Genomic DNA, 13,034 nt, shown 5'->3' with positions numbered 1-13,034 from the left:
TGCTCATTTTTTATAACATACCATAAGAAAATTACTTGGTGAATTAATAGTAAGGTAGTCATTATTGTACAGTGAATTATTTGTCATTCTCTTTATACTTATGTGTCTTGTATATAACATTTTCTTATGGGGCACATAATTACAGTGGTTGTCACTGAAATCTTTACAGTGTTATCTTTGAGTTGATGAGGTTACAATAATGTTCTTTAAACAAAGTGCAGTATACCCAAATACAGGGAATATGTAGGGAATGCTACAGTAATGTTAGTTACATGAGAAGGTAATTATAAGGATTTTAATGGTGACAATTGTATATTTCTGCAGTACACTAAAAGAAAAAACGTTTACCTTGAATATATACTTAAGTATTTCATCACAATGACTTTGATAATAGGTTTTGTAAGGGACAGAACTCAGTGATTTAATAGTCTCTGTTTTCTCCCCATTAACTAATCAGAGGATCATTTATATAGTTTTTTAATATAAAATGTTGTCGCGCTCTCTCTCTCTCTCTCTCTCTCATATATATAATATGCTCTGTAGATGTAGCACTTTGCAAAGTCATCCCACTGCTGTCATTTGGTTGAACAGTTTTTTAAAATAAAATCACGGCATCACAAGATGGGGGAGATGTGTGCAAGTGTACACAATAATAGATCTGGAGAGACTTAACTTCTGAATCTCTGGAGGTTTTCCCATCACTTAGTTGTGACCTGAAAGAGAGCATAAAAGGGTTTGTCTGCACTAGGAGTATAAGTGGTGTTTTTACAATAATTGAAAAACTCACACATTTTACAGCACTACTTAGCACCCAGTGTACATAGACAGACAGTCGCATTTAAAACCCAAGGAGTGGGAAGGATACTAGAACTGACCATGACAAGTGACCGCAGTTTTAAACACTTTTCTTCAGTGTAGCAATATGTCTACAGGTGGCAAAATGAGGTGTCTTGGAAAATCCATTGGCCATGTCCACACTAGGAAATAAATTGAGGCAACTGATCGTTCCTGCAAATACAGTTAAACAAGAAGAATACTGTTCTGTGAAAGGGAGATGTGACATCTTCTCTGGGAAGACAGGTTATTGCATAATCTACTCTTACTAGGAACTTTTTCTTGCCAAAAAAAAATTCCCCTTCTGACCTTCTTTCCATTGCTTTTGGAATGATTTCTTCTTGAACTTCTTACAACGTTTTTTGATCTCAGTATGAATTGCCATTTCTAAAAACTGTAGTAAGGTAGGAGAGTGTTATATAGACTGTTGAGCACTTTATACTCTTATTTCTGAATTACTAAAATTGGTGGCTGGGGTAATGAAAATCAGATTAAAAAGTTCTCTCAAGTGTAACTCTATTTATTACACAGTCTTACCACGACGTAAGCAAGCAAGAAAACTCAGTGTTGTGAGAATTAAGTATTTATTCTACAAAGAAAATACTAAAGAAAAGCAGGCAAATAAACAATTTTAGTTCACTTACAATCTTGGCATATCTTATTCACCAACTTGCTTAAAGAATTTCAGATAGGCAGATTAATGAAAAATTAAACATCTTAAATTAAATCCAACATAAATTGGCTGAGGGAAACAGATTATCTCCTCTCCAAGAATATGATGTCGAGCTACTCATGCTTAAACAAAAAAAGCTGTTAAACCTTAAATTGCAATAAGATTTCAATATAGAGTTAAATCAATGTCAGAAATAAAGTTAGCCTAATTCTTGGCAATGCTTATGCAGAGTTTCTCTCTAGCAGAAACTTGAGTTTTAGTGGTGGCATGTTTTTCCAGTGCAACGCCAATGAGCTTCTGCGCTCATCTGGTCCTTGCTTTGTGTGTGTTTCGTGTTCTGTGAACTCTCCTTTTGAATACTGTATCAGGCTGTTCATCATACTTTCTTAGGGAAACAGTTGTTTTTGTTCGTTCTAAATAGGATCAATTTAAAGGAATTTTTTTATCCACTTTCTCATAGATTTAATTGAAGGTGGAGAACACATCTCTCATGGGTTTGGTTAGATTCTGGTATCAGTGTTTCATGTTTTTCTATGGCTTCCTCCTGTTTTTGGATGGGGTCAATACTGTGCTAAAGCATTTGTAGTAAAAGTGTTACACTGTTGTCTTTTATGGCATGCTTTCTGGCCGAGATGGGTCTGAGAAACTTTTTAAGTTTTGCTTTATTCATTCCATTTTCAGAAATATTTTTATTCCAAAAATATCTTGGGGTACTTTCATAAATTCTAAGGCCAGAAGGGGACCATAGTGATCTCTAGTCTGACCTCCTGTGTAGCACAGGCCACAGAACCTCACCGACTCATTCCTTGATTTGAAGACTTCAGATTACAGAGAATCCACCACTTATTCTAGTTCAAACCAGCAAATGATCCAGGTCTCATGCTGTGGAGGAAAGTGAAAACTCCTCAGGGTCCCTGCTAATCTGACCCAGGGAGAAATTCCAGCCTGATAGCAAATATGGTGATGAGCTAGACCTTGCTTTTTATATGGGCAAGACCCACCAAAAAGACCTGGGAAAAAATTCTGTGTAGTAACTCAGAGCCCTCCCCATGTAGTGTCCCATCTCTGGACATTGGGGATATTTGCTAATAGCAGGCATGGATTGGCCATACGCCATTATAGACAGTTTCATCATTCCATCCCCTCCATAAACGTATCAAGTTCAGTCTTAAAAGAAGTTAGGTTTTTTGCTGCCATGCTCCCCTTGGAAGGCTGTTCCAGAACTTCTCTTCCTCCTGTGATTAGAAACCTTTGTCTAATTTCAAGTCTAAACTTATTGATGGCCATTTTATATCCATTTGTTCTTGTGCCCCTTAAACATAGTTAGTTACTGCCCCCTGACGTCGCTAGTTATCACCCATCATTTTGTACATGTTGGTTCAATTAAAACATTTCTATTACGTACTGTCATCCTGACTTTATCTTTTAGGAGGGGTTAATGTGTTCCTGTTATCCTTGGGGAATGTTTTTGTACCATCCTTAATATCAAGATGTTCTGGTACCACTTGATATCAGGATGTGTTTGCATGAGCAGTCTGTGACTAGGACTTCTTAGGAATGTGTATTTTTGCAATATTAGCCCTGTTCTTGCCAAATTCTGTAAGCAGGTCCTGCCTCATACAAGGGCTTATGTCTCAGGCTCTCTTTCTACTACAGAGCCCGAGGATGTCGCTGTCAGGGTGATGCTCTACTTCTTCCATGATCAAACCATCTGAATTATGCCTTCTTTTCCTTAGCAGTCCTACCTCGGGTCTTCTGGAAGATTCATCAGGACAGGGCACAAGTTGTCCTCACCACCCCCATTGGCCCAGACAATTTTGGTTTCCGAGTCTCTTACACATGTCACCTCAGTCACTGATCAACAGTCAGCCTTTTTCCGAACTCCTGACCCAGGAAAAGAGCAAAATCAAATATCCCAATCACTCCATCTCAGACTGTGGTTTTAGGATGGTTGTTGACTTTAGAATGTTCATACTCTGAAGCTGTACAAAGCATCCTTACTAATAGTAGAAAGGATTCCACTAGAAAATGCTGCATAGCCAAGAGGAGGCATTTATCTAGGAACAATAAAAATGTATATCCCCTAAACTGTGGATAGTCCACTTATTCTGGACTGTAAAAGCAGCAGAGTGTTTTGTGGCACCTTATAGACTAACAGACGTATTGGAGCAGGAGCTTTCATGGGTGAATACCCACTTCGTCGGCATGCATCCGACGAAGTGGGTATTCACCCACGAAAGCTCATGCTCCAATATGTCTGTTAGTCTATTAGGGGCACAGGGCTCTTTGCTGCTTTTAGAGATCCAGACTAACACGGCTACCCCTCTGATACTTATTCTGGACTATCTTCTTTCCTTCAAAACAGGCCTTTCTATCAATTCTTTATGGATCCACTTGGCAGCAGTCAGTGTATACAACACACCTTCTCAGGGTTACTCAATTTTCACTTACTCACTGGCCGACAGATTCTGGGAAGGTCTAATCAGAACCTTTCCTGTTCTGAGGGAGCCTACTTCTCAATGGGACCTAAATATTATTCTTTCAGTGCTCACTAAGCCTCCCTTCGAGTGACTGGCTTCATGTTCCATGTTTCTCCTGTCCTGAAGGTTGCATTCCTGGTAGCCATCACCTCAGTCTGTAGCAGTGCATGGGATTCTTCTGTCCTAAGTGTAGGACTCTGCACTTGTGCTTGTTGAACCTCATCAGATTTCTTTTGGCCCAATCCTGCAATTTGTCTAGGTCCCTCTGTATCCTATCCCTACCCTCCAGCGTATCAACCACTCCTCCCAGTTTAGTGTCACCTGAAAACTTGTTGAGGGTGCAGTCCATGTCATCCTTCAGATCATTAATGAAGATATTGAACAAAACTGGCCCCAGGACCAACCCTTGGGGCACTCCGCTTGATACCAGCTGCCAACTAGACATGAAGCCATTGATCACTACCCGTTGAGCCAGACGATCTAGCCAGCTTTCTGTCCATCTTATAGTCCATTCATCCAGCCCATACTTCTTTAACTTGCTGGCAAGAATACTGTAGGAGACCATATTAAAAGCTTTGCTAAAGTCAAGGAATAAAACGTCCACTGCTTTCCCCTCATCCACAGAGCCAGTTATCTCCTCATAGAAGGCAATTAGGTTAGTCAGGCATGACTTACCCTTGGTGAATCCATGCTGACTGTTTCTGATCACTTTCCTCTCCTCTAAGTGCATCAGAATTGATTCCTTGAGGACCTGTTCCATGATTTTTCCAGGGACTGAGGTAAGGCTGACTGGCCTGTAGTTCCCTGGATCCTCCTCCTTCCCCTTTTTAAAGATGGGCACTACATTAGCCTTTTTCCAGTCATCCGGGACCTCCCCCGATCGCCATGAGTTTTTAAAGATAATGGCAAATGTCTGTGCAGTCACATCCGCTGGTTCCTTTAGCACTCTCAGATGCAGCACATCTGGCCCCATGGACTTGTGCTTGTCCAGCTTTTCTAAATAGTCCTGAACCACTTTTCTCCACAGAGTGCTGGTCACCTCCTCCCCATGCTGTGCTGCCCAGTGCAGTTGTCTGGGAACTGACCTTGTTCGTGAAGACAGAGGCAAAAAAATGGTTGAGTACATTAGCTTTTTCTACATCCTCTGTCACTAGGTTGCCTCCGTCATTCAGTAAGGGGCCCACACTTTCCTATAAAACCTAGGGCTGGCATTAAGGGGTAGCTAGCAGGGCAACTGCCCGGGCCCCATGCCACCAGAGACCCCACAAAACTCAGTTGCTCAGGCTTTGGCTTCAGTTTCAGGGCCTTCAGCCCCATGTGGTGGAGCTTCAGCTTTCTGCCTTGGGCCCCAGGAAATCTAATGCAGGCCCTGCTTGGTGGCCCCCGTTAAACCTGCTTGCGGGCCCCCAGGGGGGCCCGGACCCCTAATTGAGAGCCACTGCTCTAGCTGGTTGCTCCCTTGATGTGCTCCTTTTAACTGAAAGTTTAGCTTTTGGGGGTTAATTTGTTGGGTGAATTAACCTGAACTGTTTTGCTGTGTAGGCAAAAATATCCAAAGTGTAAAGAATGCTTACTTGGAATGAACTCTCCCTCCGCTCCTTCTGCTAATGTTTGTCCAGTTATAACCTTTCTATGCCTGTGTATAAAATGTCTGTTCTGTTCAAATATTTCATAAGCTTTTTTTTTTTTTTTTTTAAAGAGAAATCTTACATTTTTGCTTAGGCTGTTCCTTTAAGTCCTGAAGCTTTGCCATTCATTTCAATGGGAGCACTTTTGGGGCCAGTAATAGTGGTTGAGATATTCCATTGCCTGTTAATGAGCCCTTTCATTCTTGGGTTCCATACAATAGAAGCAGCTTCTGTGTCTACCGTAGCTGTTGTAACATAAGCCATAAAAATTAAAAGGAACTTAAATGATCATGTAAATGAAATTCTATAAAGTACGTTGCTCTGTATCCTAGCAGTATTTGGAAAAGATTGTATCTGCGTACTGTATCTTGTCCAATTTTTGAACATTTCAGTGCGAGTGATTATTAGACACCCTGCTGTTTGTCAGGGTTTTTTCCAGATGAAAACCAAGTATATTTTATATATTTTAAAAAAGGGAATAACTGTAAATCAAGCTAGGATTAGTCTATACAATATAATGTAGCCTGGTACCTGTCTCAATGCTCAATAAAACCAATCAAAAATTACTAATTGGGCTAGTGGAAAGGTAGCTCTCAAGAAATAGCCTTTCTCTGTCTGTGTATTAAATTATTAAATGTATAAAATTATTTAACATTTTAATCAAAATTGAAGTTAATAAAGGAAATTAATTTATTAATCAAGACAAGCACAGAACAGGGCACAACCCCATTAATGCACCTTGGGAATAACTGATCATAATGCTTAAAAGGATTATGCACAATAAAGTTGCAATAGAACAGATTTATACCAACTAATCAATTAAACCATTAAAACTATTTAAATTTTAAAGAGTAAATATTTTGCAGAATAGATTTGAGATGGTCTATTTTCAGATCTGCAGATAGTGTTTAGCAGAGTATCATACAAACAGTAGCAATATAAAAAATGGATGAGTCAAACAGGAATTGTAAAATTCACAACTATAGGTGGCAAGTGCATTATGGATATTAATTAGATCTAACACAGAAACAAGATTTAAACCTTCTAGTTTAAAAACAATTTTTTAAAAATATACATGTCAAAACTTTCTAACAGGCATGCACTCTACTCTGTCTGCATGTTTCAGTGGAACATAAACTCCCTGGATATCTACCTGTACCTCTTTTGCCCTGCATTTGACTGAAAGCAAGTGTTTCCTGGACCATTGCAGTCTGCCATAACACCATTTTCTGTCTGTCCTTTGGAAATAATCCTGCATCTTTCTGTTGCATACAAGTTCTCTCATTGAATAGCTGTGTTTTAGCATGTACCTTGATATATACCGTATATACTCGTTCATTAGCCCGTTCGTTTATAAGCCGACCCCCCAAAATGGATAGATAAAAATAGCAAAAAGTGTATGACCCTTTCATAAGCCGACCCTATATTTCAGGCGTTGGAAAACTTTGGCTCCTGGCCTGTTAGGGTAAGCCACTAGTGGGCCTGGACGTTTTGTTTATCTGGAGCATTCACAGGCATGGAGCCCTCAGCTCCCAGTGTCTGTGGTTTGCCGTTCCCAGCCAATGGGAGCTGCGGGAAGTGACTCGCCACTTCCTGCTGCTCCCATTGGCTGGGAATGGCAAACCACAGACACTGGGAGCTGAGGGGCTCCGTGCCTCCAGACGCTCCAGGTAAACAGAACGACAACATATTAGATATTCAATTCAGTGATTCCATAGAGTTTAAAATCATCAAATTTTGGTGTAGACCCATTTATAAGCCAACCTCCGCTCTTTAGTGCGTTGCTTTTTTACCAAAAATATTCGGCTTATGAACGAGTATATACGGTAAGTAACTCTTGCCTTAGTTACAAGTTAATTGAGTTGTGGGACACCATGAATTGGCTGCTTATTGGAGACAGAGTATGGTTCTCCTATTTGGTTTGTTTCATTTTTATTATATAACTTGAAACAGGTTTAGAAATGAGACTACTCCCAATTACACTAGTGTTAAATAAATTTAGTGTGTGTTGTTCCCCTTAATTTGCCACTAACTTATGTAATTATGAAGCCTATGAGGAGAAAATAGAGAAATTGGCTTGATACTGACAAACTTTAAAGGAAAAATAAAATAAAAATGTTTGTGAAGTTTCGTAGAATACTCGGTAGGTGATTATTAGTTAATTTGTTATCTAGCTTTTGATATAAACAGTTTTGTACTTCTTTCCTAACAACTATAAAGCAAGTTTAATTCAAGTATATGATGTATAGGCATTTTACTGTATAAATCCTGTTAGCCTGCCACCTGTTAATGTTCTAGTTTTTAAAAAATAATAATTACAGGGCTTGGTTTTACAGAAGATTAATAAGGGAATATGGAACATTTCACCTCTCTCTTGTTTGAGGGCATTGCAGGCCATCTGTGAATGAAGATTATCATCTGGTAGTTCTCCAGTGGCCTATGTAAAATGGGTTAGTGTTTTTAGGCCCTGTTCCTGGTGAAGAAAAACCATCGTCACCACTACAGTTTGCTGATTTGTAATTGCTCAAATGTTGAAGGGGCAGTACCACACTCAGGAATGACTTGCACATGATACTGATAAGATCCCACGTGATGAACCCAAACAAATGGGCAGCTTATGTTTCTAACTTAAAACCTTCTGCTATTTCCCTGGACAAGATCTTTGAAAAAACCCAAATGTTCTGCGATTTCTAATGGGCACTGCAGTACTGCTAGTCCCAAACATTCAACAATCATGAGTCAGACTCCAATTATCAAATATGTTTGAGTTATTTTTCTTTGTTTTCTGGTCTCTGGGTCTTCAGGCTACACTCAGGTGATGTTGTCTAGCTTTACCCCCGACCACAAAGATAAAAACTGACTTTAAAAAAAAATTGACATTCTTGTGACCCTCAGAACTGGGGCTTTAAGAAAAAAACAAGTATAGTGAGATTCCCCTCACCAGGTCCTAGAGCCTGGACTCCAGCCTGAGCCCAGAAATTTTCACAGCAATGAAACAGCTCTGCAGCCTGAGCCCCGCAAGGGCAAATGAGCTGGCATAGTGCAGCCATAGTCTAATTGCTCTGTAGATGTGTGCTGTCTGCAGTACACCACATACTCATTATTGAAACTAAGCTTTAAAATTAACAGTTTTCTATACATTAGTTAGGGTTAGGCTTGGCAGAATTCAATTGTTGTTTTTTGATAATTTTGACAGATAACATCAATGTTTATTTTAAAGATTTTTTTTAGATTTTTATCTATTTAAATATTCACAGTTGCACAGAATTATGAGGAGTCAGGCAATGGGCGTCAGGTTATTTAATGACAGCAGACAGCAGAGATTCAAAAATCTAAAGCTTTATAACTGTTGTCTACATCACATGTCAAAATATACACTACATATCCTTAAATCAAACCCTAATAATTTTTCAAGCAGCATTTTCTTACTTTGCTTCTTTGTAAATTTTGATTGACAAAAATATTTCCCTCAACAATTTTTGTGTGTATGGTAAAATCAACATTTATCATTATGTACCCATCAAAATCTAATCCTTCAGCGCCTGGTTATGGCACACAAGTAATCTTTTATAAAGAACATACCTAAGGAATTAAAAATTCAGAGTAAAAGCTGACTGTATGAAATGTATAGCATTGGATAAACTGGCAGTGTTTCTTTCAAACACTTTCTGGTTTTGCTACTGTTAACTTTGATCCGGAGACTTTGAACTGTAGACATTTCTGTGCTTTGGGGCATGTTAACCTGTCTGGTCACTAAATTCTTAACTATTATTTTCTTGCTTTTGCTTTGTATAGGGTTACCATCATGTGCAAGTAAATGTTTCTTAGGGAACATCTTGCATAATAAAAATTATGCACTGTGGGTACTGTTTATGGAGGGTGGCTTAAATGTGGAGGAGAATAGTCATAAAATAGTACAGTTTATTTTATTGTAAACAAAAATTAATGAGGAGGGTGTTGGTGTAGTTGTCTGAGCATGGGAATGTGTTAGGCATTTGAGGCCAATCCCCAGTTCACATGATAATTCACTCTGACAGAGCTACGCATCCCTCCTCTTACTGCACTTTCCCCATTCCAAACATATAAGGATGTTTGCAGAGCACTTTGAAGATAAAGTGCCTTATAATTGCTATGTATCATCATTTTAAGATAGCAGATCTGACATATAATTAATATATGCCATCTATTCTCCAGTAGTCTTATGTCTTTCTTCAAAACAACAAATACCTTACTGGATCTTTTCTTGCAATCATGAATATACACTTCTGACTGAATATTTATTTGCTCATATGCATAAATCACTTTGAGCATTGCAAAATGTTGCAAATATTGCTGGTTCCATAGTATTCCTTAAATTGTGTATTATCCTAATATGCCTAAATGAACAGCAAATTAGGAAAAAGTGTTTTTGATTCCTCTTTCTACTCACTTAATAGGTTTCTTTGGAAAATTGTGTTGAGGTTGGGCGGATTGCCAATACGTACAACCTCACAGAAGTGGATAAATATGTTAATAATTTCATCCTGAAGAACTTCCCTGCATTATTAAGTACTGGTGAGTTTGTGAAACTCCCCTTTGAACGTCTTGCCTTTGTGCTTTCAAGCAATAGCCTTAAGCACTGCACTGAGCTCGAACTCTTCAAGGCTGCTTGTCGCTGGCTACGGTATGAGGAGCCTCGAATGGAATATGCTGCAAAACTAATGAAGAACATCAGATTTCCACTGATGACACCACAGGATCTTATTAATTATGTACAAACAGTGGATTTCATGAGAACTGACAACACGTGTGTGAATTTGCTTTTGGAAGCCAGCAATTACCAAATGATGCCGTACATGCAGCCAGTCATGCAGTCAGAGAGAACTGCCATTCGATCTGACAGTACTCACTTAGTAACATTGGGGGGAGTGTTAAGGCAGCAACTGGTTGTCAGCAAAGAATTACGGATGTATGATGAAAAGGCACATGAATGGAAATCGTTAGCTCCCATGGATGCACCAAGATACCAACATGGCATTGCTGTGATTGGAAACTTTCTTTATGTAGTTGGTGGACAGAGCAATTACGACACGAAAGGGAAAACAGCGGTTGACACAGTCTTCAGATTTGATCCTCGCTATAATAAATGGATGCAAGTTGCGTCTTTAAATGAAAAGCGTACCTTCTTCCACCTAAGTGCCCTCAAAGGACATTTGTATGCAGTTGGTGGTCGAAATGCAGCGGGTGAACTAGGTAAGTGTATTTTATCTTGAATGTATGAATTTTGGGCTTTTTTTTCGGGTCTTAAAATGATGCTGACCTGTGAAAAAGGGAAGAAAAACAAGTATCCTAACTTAATTTGTTTTCAAATTATTTCTTTCCAGCAGCATCTGTAGAGATTAATTTGAACACTGTCAGTGAATTTCAGGTACACTTTTGTGAAGGAAGCTCATAATAAATTTAACTTTTAGAATAAAGTGACACATTGCTGACTGATTTAGATATGTAATATCCAGTGTTTTCATCTTTAGCATCAAACTATTTTTTAAAAATCTCACTGCCATTTATTTAGTGTTTGTGGAAGCTTCTGCTGAGTTTTGCAAAGTTTCTTTAGAAGGAGCTTTAAACATTTGACTGAAGAAATGTTTGCTTGCAAATAGATTAACCTTTTCTAGTTCTGCCTCCATTTAACAGTTGCTTTTCAAACACATCATGATTTAGTAACCTTGTATATCATGTAAACCAAAATAATTTAACACATTTTTATTTGGATAAGAATGTCTCTTTTGTATTTGAAGGAAACCTGTGCAGTTGCACTCAAAAGATGTGACTTTTTCTTGTAGTAATTGCAATAGTGATTTTGGAATATCAGTGTTTTAAACATGTTTGTTGCTTAAAGGCAGGCTGATAACTTATCTGTGAGACTAAAAATGTTCTGACATACTCCATTTGTTTGTCACTAAAAATTACTTGTTCTTTTCCATAATCTCTGCCCCTCATGGTTAAGTGTCTCACTTCCTATTAATCCTCCTTTCTTCACTCCCTCCTTGCCAAAAATTGTAATTCATTTTACTTGAAGAGAAAAAAATAGATCTATATAAAAATTAGAAGGAATAAAATAGGCTCAGACTACAATAGGCAGTAGCTAGTCACTACTACAATAACCAGGAGCTAATTTAGCATAAGCCATCATAAATGTAAGTTTATTAATCTTTCTCTCCAAAAGCAGAGTTGATACAGATTTGACTATATATACCCATTGTAAATTTTGTCTTTGTGTATTAGAAATACAATAATGAGATGCAGTATTATATTTCACATTTCTGATTGCGTAATATAATTTCACTTACTTAAATCACACTAAGTGTACACATTCAGATGTTTTATTTAAGCTTGCAGTCTCTCTATCTCATCCCCATTCACAGCAGAGACTTGGCAGCAGACGTGGCTTTGTAGTGAAATCTCCTGTTACTAAAACTTCATTACTTTTGTGGATATACTGCAGTGTATTTTATAAATGTACTGTGAAGTATTGTCTTAATTAAAACTAATCCGAAAAAATGACCTGATTGTTTTGTGATGTAGCATCTGATTCTCTCCTCTCCTCCCCCTCCCTCCCATTTTACTCATCCAGAAATCTGCAAAATTCAGATGATCTGCAATGGATTTCCTAGTCATATAAAAAACTTCCTTTTTGGGAAGCATATAGTGTTACAGTTGTAGACTTTACTATTCAAAACTTTGCTAAAAGAATTAAGAATTGATTTTTTGTGTTTTTTGGTGTTATATGTTAACTGTGTTTTTAACATAACTTGGTTCTTTCATGCAACCATTTCATGATTTTAGCTAGAAATGCATTTAGATATAAATGATTGTTGATTGGTAACTTTTCACTTCATCTGCCTGGTGGTGCAACATGCAGTAAAAGTTGAGTGTCTTGTCAGTGTACCTATTGTGTAATTAATGAAATTAATGAATACCAGCCATCATTCACATGTGTGAATTAGTGTCAGAGCATCTGGGCTTCAGTGGAGGACCCATGTTAATGGTTCACCCTAGGAGGATAATCCATTCTGCCTGTTACTTGGCATGGGTGGCACCTTGGTCTCTCCTGTTCTCTGCCTGTGGCACACAACAGTTAAGTCTCCTGAGAACTGATATGCTTTGGTCTAACTGAAGTAATTGAGACCAGTATAGGGGTATCTGGGTAAAGCTTAATGGTCTGTGATATAGAGGTCAGACTTGATGGTCTCTTCTGGCCTTAAACTCTGATTTTCAGTTCCAGCAGACACCTAAGGAGCTTTAATCAAACTCACATACATAGATGTTCCTGCAGTATAATATTTTGCTGTCTGCCAGCACAGATTAAATGGCTTGTAGATGTCCTTTTCTTTGCATTAGGGTTACCAACTTTCAAATCGCACAAAACCAAACACCTTC

At 38.3% G+C, this 13,034-nt stretch overlaps 1 protein-coding gene across 6 annotated transcripts in view; it reads left to right on the top strand.

Annotated features, from left to right (window-relative positions):
* KLHL13 (kelch like family member 13) overlaps positions 1-13,034 on the top strand; it is a 140,526-nt gene that overhangs the window by 112,923 nt on the left and 14,569 nt on the right. For all 6 annotated transcript variants that reach the window (XM_045031083.1, XM_045031084.1, XM_045031081.1 and 3 more), the window contains one exon: positions 10,052-10,847. In XM_045031083.1, coding sequence (XP_044887018.1) covers positions 10,052-10,847 — 796 coding nt within the window. The remainder of the gene's footprint in view (positions 1-10,051; positions 10,848-13,034) is intronic.

This window comes from Mauremys mutica, chromosome 9 (genome assembly GCF_020497125.1).
Source record: "Mauremys mutica isolate MM-2020 ecotype Southern chromosome 9, ASM2049712v1, whole genome shotgun sequence".
In the NCBI taxonomy this organism is placed as follows: Eukaryota; Metazoa; Chordata; order Testudines; family Geoemydidae; genus Mauremys; species Mauremys mutica.
Note: the sequence above shows the minus strand (reverse complement) of the source record. Positions and strands in the feature narration are given on the sequence as shown.